Raw genomic sequence first — 16,933 nt, 5'->3', positions numbered from 1 at the left:
TTCATTCGATCATTCTCATCCTTTATATAGCGGGTTCCAAACAATTTGGTGGATCGAGATTTAGGGCTTGGAAGATAGCCATGAGTATCGCACTCTATGGTACAGAGAATGGTACTGTGATTTTTTTTTCTTATATATTATTTTTGAAACTTATATTTTCAGCACTTTTACTTGGTTCAAAATTTTGTCTATCTTTGAATTGTCATATCTCTTTCACACTAGCTCCAAATTAGCTGGATTTTTTCCTGCATATTCTACTCAATGCTAGTTATAACTTAGGCTTTGGAATCATTCTGATTCGACTCATACTGGCTGATATACAGTCCCTTGAACAGGGGGCTGTTAGGGCCAAATTTTCAGCACAAATTGTTAATTATTATTTTCTGATGCAGGATACGATTATTCAACATTCAAGAATGATTGAAGAATGCCTAGAACTTATTTTCATGGCAGAATTCTAACAGAATGTGAGTGCCTAGAATTTGATTTCATGACATTCTCATAGAATATAATTTTTATCAAAGGCACATTTTAATGGTTGTAGATAGTAATTAAATTTTTATCTTCATACACTTTGGTTCTTGATCAATTGATTTGAAGATTACATTCTATTAGAATCAATTATAATTCTTTAATGTATACTATATTTTATCAGAATTTATTGTTTTTATTCTCTTAGAATGCACTGGATTTTTTAATATTTGAAAGTTAATTATTGTTTTCTTTGTGGATTTAGGTCTTGAAGATGTTGCCATTGATGTGGAAAAGGAAAAAAACATATAGAACGACAGTATATTCTAACAGAATCTACTCTGCCAGAATATGTATGAATTAGTTTTTGTTGCATTTGTGATAAGAATGGTCGAAAGAATGGCTTGAAGAATACTATTATTTTTTCAGAATGAAGAAAGTAAAGAATATTCAAAACCATTCTGCAAGAATAGTTTATTCTATAAGAATTTTTATTGTTGTATTCTATTTGAATGCATTGAATTGTTTAATTTTTGAAACTTGATTATCTTTTCTTTGTGGATTCAGGTTTTAAAGAGGCTAACATTGATGTGGAGAAGGAAGAAAACATATAGAACAAGAGCGTATTAAACCAGAATGTGTTATGCTACAATGTATAAAGTGTTGCTTAAAAATAATATTCTTTCAGAATAGATTAGTGTTTTTGTTAGATATTGGTGTTTTTTTTTTATTTTTTTTTTCTGAATGTTGTTATTATTCAATGAATCACAATCATACAATGTAATTATTTGTTATATTATTTAGTTCAAGAATTGATTTGTGTATTCTTTCAGAATGTATTTACTAGTTTATATTTGGCATTTTATTATTCTGACAGAATAAAATCGGAAAATATATTTACTAGTTTATGGTTGGCATTTTATCATTCTGACAGAATAAAATCGGATTTTTAAATTTGAATTAATTTAAAATATTCAGATTTTTAATAAATAAAGGAATTAACCATCCCTAAAAATCCAAAAATTTCATTTTTTAATATCGGTTAATTGACTAAAATGCCCTTATGCTGAAATTTGTGTGATTATATGGTAAATGCTATCCTATTCTACTATCATAGACCCTCAAATCATGACCTTTGATTATATTCCATCCAATGGTCCAGATCTGTGCATTCTGACACACAATAGTTAGTAAAAACAAAATAACCTAACCCTATATATATATATATATATATATATATATATATATATATATATATATATATATATATATATCTAACGACAAAAACATTGTTGGTTAAATGTTATAAGAAACTTATTGCTCTCAGTTACGGATTACCTGAAATTTTTTCACCATCTCATGGTATTCACACCGTTTCATCTAAGTGAATCTTATCTTACATACTTATAAAGCTTGCATTTTCCCTTGATTGTCATGCATTTGAAACCTCCACAATAATTTGCTAAAACCTCATGCATTTGAAACCCCCAAACCTTTTCACCTTCTTAATAATTGATCACACATAATCAATGGTAATTCATATGAGATAATAATTTGCTAAAACCTTATGCATTTGTATGGTATTAGAACATGTTTGAGTTTTTGGGTTTTAAACTTTAGTAAATGGGTAATCCGTTTGATACGTTGGATTTGAAGCTATCTTATTCAAATTACCCAAAACAATAGATAAATTAATAATACATGCTCATGCATGTTTTGTACAAGCCTCAATCAAAATACAATATATCATGATCATACAATTAAGTGTCTTTTATTCCATTTTTGGCTTTATAACAAAAGTTTGTTTACGTGGCAAAGAAAGAAAACTTGAAGATGAATATTTAGGTTGGATGTTTATATGAGATTTGTTTTAAATATATAATATAGATATAAATACACAAAGGGAAGTGATTCGTACACAACAATTTTTTGTCATACACAACAATTTATGCATTATAGAGTTGTACAATACAACACTTTAAAACACAAATTGTTTTGTACGGAGAAAAAATGTTGTGTACAAATCAGTTCCCATACACAAATGTGTGTCAAATACAGCCCATCACAAATTTAATGTTATAAACTACAATATAACTCAAAGTGGTTTTCCAAATATAATGTTTATACTATAATATAATATATTAGAAGAATACCATATAGTAGACGAATATCACATATTAGAAGAATACCATATTAGTTGCATAGATAATATATTATAATTATATTTCATTTAAAATATGTTAGGGTCATTTGGTTATTACATTGTTGTATTAGACACTATAGTCTCATATATTTTGAATGACTCTTACAAAAATAATGTCTCTAATTTGAATATAACGTAATATCTTATGATGTTTATTGAATGATATTATCTTCGATTGAACACTTTTTAATTGGAATCAACTTTATTATAGTTAAAAATTTTGGTCCGTTTTTTCTTTTCATTAGTTCTAGAATATGATTTTTTATATTAACTTAAAATATGTCACTATCTCAAAATAGATTGAGCATGAGATTTTTTATATTTACTTAAAATACGACACCATTTTCTATTCAATAGTAAAACTAACAAAAGTCGTTAAATATATATTTTTATGAGGTTCAACATAAATAGACGACCACAAATGAGAATCCATATCTAATCAATCATCAATTAATTACATTAGATACTAATGTGTACATAAAAATTACATTTAAAATTTTAAACTAACAGTAAAAAAATTTCATTATTTATTATGATAAAAAATCTGTAAATCAAAAAATATACATGCTATTTAATCGCATACAAGTTTTATGTATGGCTTATTCACAATACATTAAACCATATATAACCATATTAAACTACATAGTTATCCCACTGCGCAACGCACGGACATTCGCCTAGTATTAGATTATGTTAATGCATAAAGAAAGTCATATCTCAGAGTTCTAGCAAGGATAAGGTTATAAGTAGATGAAAGGTCATTTGAATTTTCCTTAAACTCAAAATTAGTGATGATCGTGCTTAAAGCTAGAAAGAATGCCCATTTATGAAAGAGATCAGTGTAAATGACCCATAACATCTGATTTTTCTTTGTGTTTACTCTTTACTTTTTTATAAACACCAAACGTTCGATAAAATTCCTTAATTGAAAGAACTCCACGATTTTTGGGCTCATGTATTAACGTTTGTCTCAACTCGTATTAATATAGTCAGTATATTTAGTTAAAGGATTGCTCCTTTGACAAACAAGGAATGGAAGGATTCATGAGAAAAAAAGAAAGAAGAATAAAGATAAACTAGGGAAACAAGAAACAAATCATGATGAAAATAAGATCATGGTTTTAGATATGCAATTTGATCACCGTTCCAGAAGAAAAGTATCAAAAGTTCCACTTAAGAAGAAAAGGGCTTCTAAACCACTTAACCTACAGTGACTTGCATTTTTAAGGGATCATAGATTCTATTAATTTTAAAAATCCGATTTTACGAATTATAATTCTTTTAGTTCGGACATTCTGACAGAATATGTTTATGAGTATATTCAAAAAAATTCTTGAACAATCATGAATTTAAAAATTTCTTGTAGAATAACAAATTCTTGAACAATCAATTGAAGAATAAAAACAACAAATACATTATTTCTTATAGAATACGAGTAACAATTGTTAATAATTACATCAAAATCTAACAACGACTAATACATTCTAAAAGAATAATGAGGTCCGTTTCAATTTGTGGTCCGTTCTTCAAGCATCAACTTCTGTGATTCCAACATAATTGGAATTCGTCATTTCATTCCGACAGAATTGGAATTCTTGATTCCATTCCAATAGATATTAGCCAAAAAGACTACTCATTCTGATATGTATATTAGCCAAAAAACTGCTTTTCATTTCCTTTCCTTCCCTGTCAAACACCCAATCCAAACACCCATTGTTTTCTATCCAATGACCATTTTGACCCTGTTTCAGAAATCAGAATAGAAATCAAAAGCATAATCTATTTGAAAAGCAATAAGAGCCAACGCCACATAAAAAATTAAATCACAGTAATATAAGTCAGGAAGCATACTAAAACCACGTACAGGGGAAACAGAGATATTATCAAGACAAAATAGATCACCAACTTATAAAATATATATACAAAATCAGGGATTTAAAAATCCTAAAGTAATGAAGAAGAAGAAGAAGGAAGAGGATACCACATCTCGGATAGAACTTTAACCCTCCATTTATGCTTGTGCATGATGGGTTGGACCTGTTTGGCGATTTTCTCAAGGAATCTCCTAGCCCCATCTCCTCCAACCTTCAAAAGATTTGTCATTTTCTAAACCCAACAAGTCCATATAACTTCAAAACTAATTAAAATTTAGATTTTTAGAGGAAAATTTGATCTAGGGTTTCCTATGAAACCAAAATCGACATACCTACTATTGTGGACAAAGGGACTCATGGTGATATCTACATTGCCACATCAATCGACGGGAGAGAGGTCAGGTCTTCAACTGAAATGGTTATTTTTGCTGAGATAAGAGCAGCATCGGGGGCGGTGAGCTTTTTTTGAAATCCTTTGCCGCCTGGATCAATAAAGGGGAGGGATGAGAACATAAAGGGAGTCCGAGAGAGATATAAGAAACGAGAGGAAATCAGGTTACGTAAACATTTTCAAATCTTCTCCTGAATCTAATCGCAATCGAATCAAATACCTTTTTGCTGCGATTGGGGGGATACAAACGACACCAACAAGTTGGCAATTGGTGGAGTAAAAATCGGGAGGGATGAGCTGCTGGTGATCTTGATTGAAGTAGGAGGTACAGGTGGAGTCGGTGACCTGCTGGTGGCATGGTCGATCATTTACGGGAGTCGCCAAAGCCATATAGGGGTGGAGGCGTGAAACTGAGATAGCAAGTGCAAAGGGTTTTCAAATCGATTAATTTGTTTAAGATCAGTAGGAGGATTTCGTCTAGTATTAGGCGGAGGAAGCGAGGAGGACGATTAAATTGGTTAGGGATGTGGATTCTAATAGGGTTAATAAGAAATGGATCCCTAAAATAAAGAGATTATTTATAGAATTGATTTACTAAATTACTAAATTACCCTCATTGATTTATTTATTTATTTAATTTTTTATTTAATTTTCATTGACCCACATTTATGCATACAATAACACAATACTTAGTTTAAACAAATGAACCTAGCTCTCTCTCTCTCTCTCTCTATATATATATATATATATATATATATATATATATATATATATATATATATATATATATATATATATATATATATATATAGCCATTTATTTTTTAAAATCAAAGGTCTAAATTTATCTTTCATTTTGTTATCATTTTTCGAATGCTCAACCTAACCTGTTTTTCGTTCTTGAAAAAAAAGAAAAAAGGAAATATATATATATATATATATATATATATATATATATATATATATATATATATATATATATATATATATATATATATTGTGATAAAAAAAGGGGGGGTTACCAAAGAGTCATCTATTTTATCATCTAGGGGATGTTTGGTAAAAACACGCATTGTTTATTAGCTTATATGCTAATAAATAAGTATAAGATAACTTATGAAAAAAATGGCTTATTAGAGGTTTCTATCGAAATAAATTATTTTTCATCTAAATAATTTTTTTAACTTATAGCGGTGTGAAACCTCTAAGACGACGCGACACGGGCCAGAATGAGAAGCAACGGAGATGAGGTGGAAGAGCGAAACGGCGTCACGACGCGGGGAACACCCCCCACCCCCCCCCCCCCCCAACTCGTTGAAGCTCGTTATGGCGAAACTCGTGGGCGTTAAGACGGATTGCAACGTATAAAATGCGAACGTTTCTTCACTCGACTTTTTGCAAACGGTCAAAATTAAATAAAAAATTACCTTTTATCCTTATAAATACTACTTTTAAACCATTTTTTAAACCTTCCTCTCATTCTCCCTATATCTTATACACATATTTTCTTTAAAATTATTAAAAAATGGACCAAAACTCAAACACTCCCCCCCCCCCCCCCCCCTCCATCATCAAACCCAAACACAACCTCGCCTCTCGGATTCACGGGTTATGAAAATTATTTCAACCTTTTATCGTCTCAAGGCTCACCACAAATCCCACACCAAGGCGTTGCTTTCAATCCCGCTTCACCGCCACTACAATTTCCCAACTCACCTGTAACGCTCTAAAAATTTCAACCAAATTAAACTTTTCAAAAACAACCCGGTTTCATTAAGTTATTACAAAAAGGTTTTCAATACAATTATTATCAGAGTCTTCCCAGAACCATATCATAAAACATAACCATGAGGAGCGGTACGATCACGCCTTTGCCTTGCCACGGTCTCCTGAAGAACCTGAAAAACATAAAACCACAACTGTAAGCCCGAAAGCTTAGTGAGATACCCCCAAAATACCAACCACATATACCATACACGCACAACATGCCATATCATAACAGAACACAGAACAGCCATGCACTTCGGGTCTACTGTGTGATTGATCCGCCGCACCGGCCTTCAGTCCACCTGGTCCACCCTCCGAGTCTAACCATATACATCGAGTCTACAGTGTGATTGGTCCGCCCACACCGAGCCTTCAATCCACCTGGTCCACTCTATGAGTCTAACCATATACATCGAGTCTACAGTGTGATTGGTCCGCCAGCACCGGGCCTTCAATCCACCTGGTCCACCCTCTGAGTCTACAGTATGACTGGTTCGCTCGTACTAGGCCTTCAGTCGGCCTGGTCCACTTTCCGAGCCTCGGCACGTCTGGTCCGCCCTCTTGGGGCCTACAGCCTATCCGGACCGCTTGCTGGGCCTTCGGGATAACCGGTCCGCCCTGGGTATGTTGGCCTACAACACAAAGCAGGACCCACCTCAACCCAACCCCAGTCCAACAACCATGTGCACATAAACATTCAATCATATAACAATTCACACCCAATCAAACCGATCTAGCATATCACATAGCATAACATCATCCTAACCAGGATACCGACCTAACCGGTCACTAGCATAAACCATCCTAACTACCAGGATGCAACATAACAAAGCAAATAACATAACAAAGATACCCGGATCACAATCCGATAAAGGGACGACATTGGTGATGTAGACCCTGATATAGTGAGGATAACTCACCTCGCAACTGCTGACTGAAAAAGATAAGACCAAGATGCTCCGACCAGTGACACGATCTCCACCACTAGCCGATACCAACACCGAACTCAAAACAAAAGCCAACAATTACCAAAATGCCCCTGGAAGTCAACTGGTCAACCCTTGGTCAAAGTCAATCTCTTGACTAACTCTACTCGCCGAGTCAACCCGATGACTCGCCGAGTCCCCATGCTCAGAACTTCCCCAATCCGCGACTCAACTCGCCGAGTCACCCCGAGACTCGTCGAGTCCCACAACTCTGAGTCCCCTCGCACTTAACTCACCGAGTCCTCCCTTGACTCACCGATTCACGGCTCAACCAGAAGAAGGTTAGGACCTTACGACCAGACTCGCCGAGTCCAAGAACAGACTCACCGAGTCCAAGGCTATCTTCAACCAACTCGCCGAGTTCCTGCCCATCTTCAAGCAACTCGCCGAGTACACCTTTGTGACTCGCCGAGTACCTCTAGATCTTAATCCATACAGAAACTTTCCAGGGCATGCAAACGATCCAAACCACAGATCTACCCTTCTACAACCCATCCATCACGTAAAGTGGCAAACTTTACGTGAATCCAAAGAGATCTAAGCATAAGACACTCTACGGGTTAGGGTTTGGGACAAGATGGCTTCACCAATCACTCAAAAACAGGGACTTTAATGCACTCTAGACCTTCTCCATTCCAGATTTGAGGTAGCAACCTCAGATCTAACCTCCAAACTCAAAACACCACATGCTATCTTGTCCAAAAACTCCAAAATGATGAATAATAGCCCAAGCAACGAAATAATACCTCAAAGGAAAGCTCCAACAGAAGAGAAATCCAAATCCTTGCAAAGCCCCTTGCTCCAAGCCTCTTAGCTTTCCAAAATATCTTCCAAAATCTCTTCTCTAAGGTTCAAAAGCTCTTAAACCACTCACAAACGCGCCTTAGGGTTTTCTGGACTTCAAGAGAGGGTAAAGAGGTTGGGGAGAGGGTATAATGTCCTTTAAATAGGGATCATCCTCCGAAATTAGGGTTTTCTCCACTCAGCACCAACTCGCCGAGTTGGCCACTTAACACGCGACCACAGTCGCGACCCTACTCGCCGAGTCCACTCATGGACTCGTCGAGTTGCCCTTTCACATTTACACTTTGAACCCTGAACTTGCACTCCTGAACTCGAGATGTTACATCACCTTATCTTCAAATAAATTTATTTGGTCAAAACCAAAACTTACAACAAAATCTTTTCCCTACTTTTGCTTCGATGTAACAAACAACCAACCAACCAACCATCGCCTACAACACAACCATTGGTTCAAGTGGAAGCGGGAGGTAGTAAGATAGGGAAAGGGAAAGGAAAATCGAAAGGGAAATTGATAGCGGCTGAAACAGAAAATGCAGACATTCCACAATGGTGGACACCGGATAAGGAATATGCTTTGACGGCGGCTTGGTGTGCTACTTCAAAAGACGAACTCGCGCGAAAATGGAATGAAAAAAAGGAGCTTATTGGGGGGCGGTGCTCGACAAGTTTCACGATGTTTTAAACAAAAATCTGTATCGCAACAATGACATGTTGAGCCGCAAATGGGGTCAAATAACTAAGCGGTGCAACAAATTCAACGGTATTTACAACCGGCTTCATGCGCAACAGCAAAGCGGAACCAATGACTTTGATTTGTTCAAATCTGCTAAGGAACAATATCGGGTCGGAATGGGACATGTTTTCAACTTTGAAAAATCATGGGAGTTGCTGCGAGCGAATCCAAGGTGGAATAAAATGCCTACATCATCAGAGGTTCAATCTAAAAGGTCTCGCAATTCGAGCTCGGTTGACGTGTCGGACGCACGGACTCACATCAACCTAAACGCCGACATCGATGAGATCCCGGATGATATCGAGGAGATATCCCCACCACGACGACCGCCCGGACGCGACAAAGCGAGGCGCGCTGCAAGGCATGCGGAGGAGGTTGAGGCGAAAGCAAAAGATGCAGCGGAAATGAGAACGAAATTCGACGAGCGCAATTTATTAATAAAAGAAAAAAATAAGTTGAAACGTCGTCATTTAGAGTTTCTAGAAAGGCAGACACGGGAGAAGCAGACGCAAAAAGAGAGAGAATTAATGACACATCAGTTGTCAATTCTTCGGACGAGCGAGGAGGGTTTGACACCTGCTGATCTAGAGGTGCTACAAGCGATGAATGAACAAATTAGGAAGCAATATTTGAGTTAATTAGGATTTTAGGAGTAATTTGAATGGTATTTTAGTTATGATTTTAGGTTTAAAATTATGTTTTTTTTTAATTATAATCGTAATTTTAGATTTTAAATATTATGTCCTTTTTTTTTGCTTTTATAATTCTATATTTTATAAAATATATTCATGTTAGTGATTAAAAAAAACACAAAAACGAAAAAATGAAAAAGGAAAAAAAAGTAAAAAGAAAAAAATCAAATTCGAAAAAAAAAAAAAAGATATTCTCAAAAAGTTGGTGTTACATCTTGTTGCTTATTTTTCCATTTGATGTTATAACACTATGTGTTTATTGACATGTGAGGTGACACAACTTGATGTTGTATCTTGTTGCCTACACCCGATACTCTAATAATAAGTTAACTAGGTGTGAGACCCGTGTATTACGCGAGTTTATTAAAAATAAAAATTTAATATCAATATATAAATATGAAATATTTTATAATGTAATCTGAAAATTTGCAAAAAAAAATTAAATTGTTTGAAGTATTTATGAAAATTTATTACCAAATTAATAGGATGATTTTATTTCCTAATAGAACCCATTACAATTTTATAAAGCTTTATTTTAAGAAAACGAAAATCCCTAAAATATGACAAGTAGAAAATAAAATTTCTAAAATTCTCACCAAATGACAAATGTTAAAATGAAAGAGAAGATGACATGTGGAAAAAAAAAAAAACCTTAGGATAAGTTGTTTTTATAGAATTAAAAGACTAAGTGTTTGGCTTAGCTTTTAAAAGCTCAAAAGATCTTTTCTAAAAAGTTACAAAAAGTCAGGATTTCCTGACTTTTTTAAAAAGATGCTTTTCTTTGTATTAAAACTCCAAAAGTGTCTAGTTTGCCAAACATTTTTTTGTTTTTTTTCTTTTACAAAAAAGACTTTTGGGCGTGAAAAGCTAAACTAAGGTGGTGATAAGTTAAATTACTACACTTCAAACTTCCAAGTCAAACCAACTTCCATGAGTCCTTTGAACGGGGATTTCATCACATGACCAACCCCCAGCCTACCCCATCCAACCCCCACCATTCTTTCAGGCTTCAGTACCTCCGACCCCATAAAAACCACCCACAAAGCCACCCCAAAACCACCACCAAAATAATCAAACACATCCAAAAATGGTGATTGCAACAAACACAAGAGTCGAAAGCTTATCAAAAAGTGGGATTCATCAAATCCCAAAAGAATACATCCGACCACAAGATGAACTATCAACCATCACCAACATCTTACACGAAATTAACAACGACGACAAAGGGCCACAGCTCCCCACCATCGACTTAAACGACATAAACTCCGGCGACCCAAAAACCCTAGAAAACTGTAGCAACGAGCTGAGAAAAGCAGCCACCGAGTGGGGCGTCATGCATCTCGTCAACCATGGAATCTCCGACGACCTCATCGCTCGTGTCAAGGCTGCCGGCGAGAGTTTCTTCTCTCAGCCTGTAGAGGAGAAAGAAAAACATTGTAACGATATTGCTTCAGGGAAGATTCAAGGGTATGGAAGTAAATTGGCGAACAATGCATCGGGGCAACTCGAATGGGAAGACTACTTCTTTCACACTGTGTTTCCCGAGGATAAACGTGATTTGACTGTTTGGCCCTCCACGCCCAATGATTATATGTAAGTTAATTGGTATTAAAAGCTTTCATATACCGTCTGAACAACATGCATCTCTATAATATCAAAAGACAAATTGCTTAATTTGATATGGTATTTATTTCTCTTACGTAAAAAGGATCATTTTGATAGAAAAAAGCATTAAAACGGCGAATTAGTTTTGCAAAAAAAACTTGAAAAAGTTCGTGCAATTGCTTTCTACACTCATGATTAGTTAAACTTTTGCGAAGATAGCATCGTTTTCATGAAATAATATTAACTTTTAGGAACAAATTAATTTCATCCATGCTACATTCTATGCATTAGCCTGTGTTAAAAAAGTTCATATTTGACTTTTGATAAGAGAAATGGTCGACTTGCATTATAAAAAGTTCATATTTGACTTTTGACAAGAGAAACGGTTGACTTTTCTTATTGAACAGACTCGCTACCACCGAGTATGCTAAGCAAATACGAGCACTCACCACCAAGATCCTCTCGGTGCTATCTCTTGGGTTAGGACTAGAGGCAGGGCGGCTAGAGGAGGAAGTCGGAGGGGTGGATGAGCTACTCCTTCAACTAAAAATCAACTATTACCCAAAATGCCCTCAACCCTAGCTAGCCCTCGGTGTTGAAGCTCACACTGACGTAAGTGCACTCACATTCATACTCCACAACATGGTCCCCGGGCTCCAACTCTTTTATGGGGGTCAATGGGTCACTGCAAAATGCGTGCCCGATTCCATTATATTGCACATTGGTGACACCATTGAGATACTTAGTAATGGAAAGTATAAGAGTATTTTGCATAGAGCTCTTGTGAATAAGGAAAAAGTTAGGGTTTCTTGGGCGGTTTTCTGTGAACCACCCAAGGATAAGATTATACTGAAACCGCTCCCGGAGACGGTTTCGGAGTCTGAGCCGCCACTCTTTCCACCACGGACGTTTCAACAACATATGGAACATAAGTTGTTTAAGAAGAGTGGTGTAATCGATCTAAAATGATATGTTATTATTTGTATTTTGTTTGTCTATTTTAATAAATTATGGACACTTATTTTTTATATAGACAAATGTACTGTATTATTGTTTAAAGTCATTTGAGTTAAGTAAATGATTGTGTGATTGTAAAACTTATATATATTATCAATAACAATAATACATTATATAGTACAAGCAAATCTTCAAACCAAAAAGAAATGCAACAAATAATCGTTACAATATGTCATGCAAACAATAATCGAAAATTTCAAGCTTTAAACATTGTATTTTTAAATTACCTTTTTTTTTTATATTTTTTTTATCTTCGTCTACCAAAAGATAGAAGCTTTTTGAAACCACTAAGAGCTTTACTTGAAGTTTCGAAACTGCTCCATTTCTTCCTTGAAATGTTTCTTTCCGTGGTTTCTACCATAGAAATTTCATGGTTCAATTTGAAATTAGGGTTTTCTTTAACACCATGATCCTCATCGATTTTGAAAGTAACAGTATTTAAAGCTTTCTTGGATAATCCACCATTGTTGAGAGGAATAGCTTTATCTTCTTGAACAACTGAAGATGATGTTTTGATCGCGTTCTCCAATTGTGTAGATTGATGGTTTGGAGATATTACAGGCAATTGCTTGACATTGTTCATAATATCAACCTTCTTTGGATCTTTTGAATTCTTTGAATCAATGTTCTTGGTTAACATTTTTGCAGGTTTTGATTCAACAATCTTCTTGTTCCCAATTTTTGCAGGTTTTTGTTCATTGGTCTTCTTAGTTGCCATTTTTGCAGGTTTTGCTTCAAAATTCTTTTTGGTGACAACTTTTGGAGGTTTTGATTCAAAATTCTTTTTGTTGACAACTTTTGCAGGTTTTGATTCAGAAATCTTTTTGGTGACAGCTTTTGCGGGTTTTGATTCAGAAATCTTTTTTGTGGGAAGTTTTGTAGGTTTTGATTCAGTAATCTTTTTGGTGGGAATTTTTGCAGGTTTTGATTCAGTAATCTTTTTGGTGGAAACTTTTATAGGTTTATAAACAGGTTTTGATTCAGTAGGTAATACTTTGGGATTAATTACACGTGCAGTTGAAAGGCGATTGATAGTGGAACTCTTAATAACTGGTTTATTTGACTTTTTCATGTCTTGGGATGCAAGTTGACTTTTTGACTTATTAGTTGCAGAAGCACTTCTTTCAGAGATTCTTTTTTGACGTTGAATTAGCAGTTCTTCCATTCTCTTTCTTTTCTCTTCTTCCTATGTTCAATAAGATTAAAATCACAATAATAATAAATTACAATTTTATCGGATCTAAAAGAAATAGAAAAAAAAAAATTGAAACTTTTGAGTACCTTGTCTGTTTTACCCTTTGCTATAGGTTTCTTGCTTCTTGAAATGACATCAGATTTGCTTTTTCTTTCAGATAAAGCTTTAGACTTTGTTTCAATGGTTGACCCTTTACCAGGCGTTGACTTTGTTGACTTCTTGTTCCCAATAGAATCCTGTTTTATGATCTTAACATCATTATGTCCCAATTCCATTTCTGGAGTCCAGGTTGGCATGGTTTCCTTGCCAGCTGTCTCTCTTTCAAGCACCATGTACAGATCATTAGGTTCATTGACATTTTTATTTGTTGAATATGAAGTTTTATGTGTCAAATTATCTGAAACCATTAGAATTTCTTGTGTTCTCAAATGGGTTTCTGATGATTTGTTTAAAGAATGATCTTGAATTGCTAAAGAATCATCAACAAGAACATCTTTTCTACTTTCTGTAGACTGGAAATTGTCTTCAAAGATGTCTTTGCTTTTTTCATGAACTGTTTTATCTGAAAACCAATCTCCTTCTTTATGTCTTCCAGATTGATTAATATTCTGTTCTTCAAATTTATTTGAAACAAATTCCTCAGACTCTTTGTCATCTTTATCTTTCATCAAAAGGTTCTGGAAGATATCCCATTGCTGAGTCACCTTTTCACCTTCACGTTTATCTTCACATTCCAAATTCTCATCAGATTTATGTTCTGTTTCTAAATCTCTTTCAGAATTAATATAATTAATATTTCTGATTACAATCTTTCTTGATGAACTCCTTGTTTCACTTTCAGAACTAGAGTCACTCGAGTGTGATTCTTTCTTTTGTGAAACTTTCCCTCTGCTTTTGAAATCTTGAAATGGTAGATTCTGTTGATAATATGGAGGTATGACCATGGGTGGAAAAGGGTACCCTTGATATGGAAGATGAAACATGGGGTTGCCATGATAAGTATGGATATCAACACCACTGTTCTGTTTCTTGGTGACAAAATTACCATTTTGGACATTAACCCTAAGTTCTTGACTAGGATCATTTTCCTCAGGGAATAGGATTGCACCAGATGTTTCTATATAAGAGCTTTGTGAACAAGAGTATGCCTGTATTGCTGCCACCTCATCCATCCAGACTCTATCATTACTCTTTGTATTGCATAATTCCATGAAATTTAAGCATGCTTCCCTGTTGAAATCAACATGATATTCAAACATAGTGGTGTAGGAAGACCTTAAAAGAGATATATTAATGGATTCTTGAGTTGATTAATGTGTGATGAAAACAGGTTTATACCTTAAACGAGGAGATCCAAAAGCATCAGAAAAAGAGATGAGATCTTCAAGATTATCTGTCTCAAAACCAGCAACTAAAGCACGTGCATAAACCATTGCTTGCTCTTTTTGAAGTATTGCCTTTCTATTTTCAAGAACACGTTGAAGATGAACCCTAATAATTACAAGTAGATAAAAATATTAAACAAGGGTTGTTTTTGTACATTCCATCCAGCCAAAAAAATTCCACCTTGAACATGAAAAATGAAAAGTTGGATTCTTTTTGGATGAAGGGTGTGTATTTCATAATTGAATTCATGAATTAGGCTAAACACAAGTATACTTTACTTGGAATCTTCTTCATGGACAGCATCATCTGTGTTGCCTTCATGCTAAAAAGTATTGAAAGTGGGAATCTATGAGTAATCTGCCATGGAAGTGTAGAAGAAAGATTGAATTGGTAGTAAAAGAAGTAGAATGATTATACACCTTGTAGGCAAGATTAGATGACTTGTTCAAGTGTTCCTCCAACCCATAGAGACCTGATAAACACATAATAAATGAGAAGAGTATGAGAATATAAAATGCTTATTAGATAAAAACTTTAAAGCATCAATTTAGGTTGTGAATCTAAGGGGTTGTGTGGATACGTAGCAAAAATGCTATAGATTCTAATTTTCTAATACTTGAGGGCCAAAGTTATTGCAAAAAATATGAGCTCTGAGAAAAAAAAAGTATTTAAAGAATACGCACTTTGCGAGTCAGATGGTGTGTTGGTGTTTAGTGATAATTCGATGTTTGCAATCTCTCTCTCAATGGTGATGAATCTTTCAAGAACCTCTGGTGTACTTACAAACCTCACAAATCTAATCAAATGAACACAAGAAAGACAGATGTTGAGTTAACAAAACAAGCATTACAAAGATATTATTTACAATAAAAGTGCTAAAATCCAAATATTACAACAAGAGACCTTTCAAGAGTGGATTTGGTGAACCAAGGAGCAGAAGCAGAAAGGGTAATGGAGTAACCTCCTTTTGAAATCTGATCTTTGGCGAACTGGAGATGAGCAATAAAAGGTGACAATAGTCCAGATGCAAGTTTCTCTTTGCAATCACCAACACATATAACGAGATCACATCTAATCGCAAATCCAAATGTGGAAATAGAAAGAGAAAACTTAGCATCGGAAGAAATCAAAGTAGCAATTCGCATTGGACAAGAAACATAACACAAAGCACGAACTGAAATCAAAATTAGAGTTAGGGTTAGGGTTAGGGTTAGGGGTCCGATACCTGGTTCTGGTAGGAGTCAGCTGGAACAGAGCATAGTCTAGCTGGCTCTTTGAATGAATTGAATCCATCCTCGTTCTATCAACCACTGGGTGATGATTCTGGAAGCTTTACGTGTGATTCAAAACCACACACATTATCTCTGTTCGTGTAAGCACCATGATCATATCAGAATTCGATGGAATGTCGATATCTACTTCTTCTTATCTTATGTACTGATTCCGATGATGACAGATTACTTACCGTATTTCTGTGTCGAGTATGAGAGAGATTACTTGATAATTACTCTTGGGCCATTGTTGGTGCTTTGAAGCATTGTGATTGGGAGCAATGAATGTAGCACCACCAACCACCTCAACCGCCATTGTTACACGTGGAATCTAAAATCAACTTAAATAGAACTCTTTTATCAATGGAAGATAGACAATTTAGACCTATTCTGTCGAGCTCTCAAATTAGGCTTCAATTTCTCGTTAGAAAGTACTTTGTGTCGTGGTACTTAAATTACACAGGCTTTTGAAAATTAGTTACTACTTAAAAAAACCTTTGTGATTGAAATTGAAAAATACCAAAGTAATTTTTAAATTA

At 34.9% G+C, this 16,933-nt stretch overlaps 2 protein-coding genes and 1 pseudogene across 3 annotated transcripts; 2 read left to right on the top strand and 1 right to left on the bottom strand.

Moving 5' to 3' along the window:
• Nucleotides 1-9,203: 9,203 nt before the first annotated feature.
• Nucleotides 9,204-9,866, top strand: LOC111916973 (uncharacterized). Its single transcript, XM_023912619.1, has one exon. It carries the CDS (start codon nt 9,204-9,206, stop codon nt 9,864-9,866), a length of 663 nt encoding a protein of 220 aa, XP_023768387.1.
• A 1,095-nt stretch (nt 9,867-10,961) lies between these two features.
• LOC111916992 (leucoanthocyanidin dioxygenase-like) lies at nt 10,962-12,603 on the top strand (annotated as a pseudogene).
• A 3-nt stretch (nt 12,604-12,606) lies between these two features.
• On the bottom strand, nt 12,607-16,790 carry LOC111916991 (COP1-interacting protein 7). 2 transcript variants are annotated; one of them, XM_023912633.3, is made up of 9 exons: nt 16,589-16,790; nt 16,349-16,487; nt 16,027-16,194; nt 15,807-15,919; nt 15,543-15,595; nt 15,402-15,445; nt 15,076-15,228; nt 13,824-14,967; nt 12,607-13,728 (listed from the first exon to the last, which is right to left on the bottom strand). In XM_023912633.3, the coding sequence occupies exons 2-9, from the start codon at nt 16,414-16,416 to the stop codon at nt 12,790-12,792; spliced, it is 2,682 nt and encodes an 893-aa protein (XP_023768401.1). In that variant the 5' UTR covers nt 16,417-16,487; nt 16,589-16,790; the 3' UTR covers nt 12,607-12,789. The 2 variants fall into 2 exon arrangements, with proteins under 2 accessions (XP_023768401.1, XP_042754545.1); XM_042898611.2 differs by having other exon boundaries at nt 16,349-16,790.
• Between the last annotated feature and the right edge of the window lie 143 nt (nt 16,791-16,933).

The sequence above is a fragment of the Lactuca sativa genome, chromosome 9, assembly GCF_002870075.4.
Source record: "Lactuca sativa cultivar Salinas chromosome 9, Lsat_Salinas_v11, whole genome shotgun sequence".
NCBI classification, from domain to species: Eukaryota; Viridiplantae; Streptophyta; class Magnoliopsida; order Asterales; family Asteraceae; genus Lactuca; species Lactuca sativa.
This window is presented reverse-complemented; position numbering and strand designations above follow the sequence as displayed.

Bases quoted from the DNA above. Each gene is read 5' to 3' on its own strand.
- LOC111916973 (XM_023912619.1), top strand. From the start codon at position 9,204: ATGTTGAGCCGCAAATGGGGTCAAATAACTAAGCGGTGCAACAAATTC.
- LOC111916991 (XM_042898611.2), bottom strand. From the start codon at position 16,416: ATGGATTCAATTCATTCAAAGAGCCAGCTAGACTATGCTCTGTTCCAG. The intron at 15,920-16,026 runs GTCTCTTGTTGT...TCATTTGATTAG, and splicing joins ACCAAATCCACTCTTGAAAG to ATTTGTGAGGTTTGTAAGTA. The intron at 13,729-13,823 runs GTACTCAAAAGT...TATTGAACATAG, and splicing joins CAAAGGGTAAAACAGACAAG to GAAGAAGAGAAAAGAAAGAG.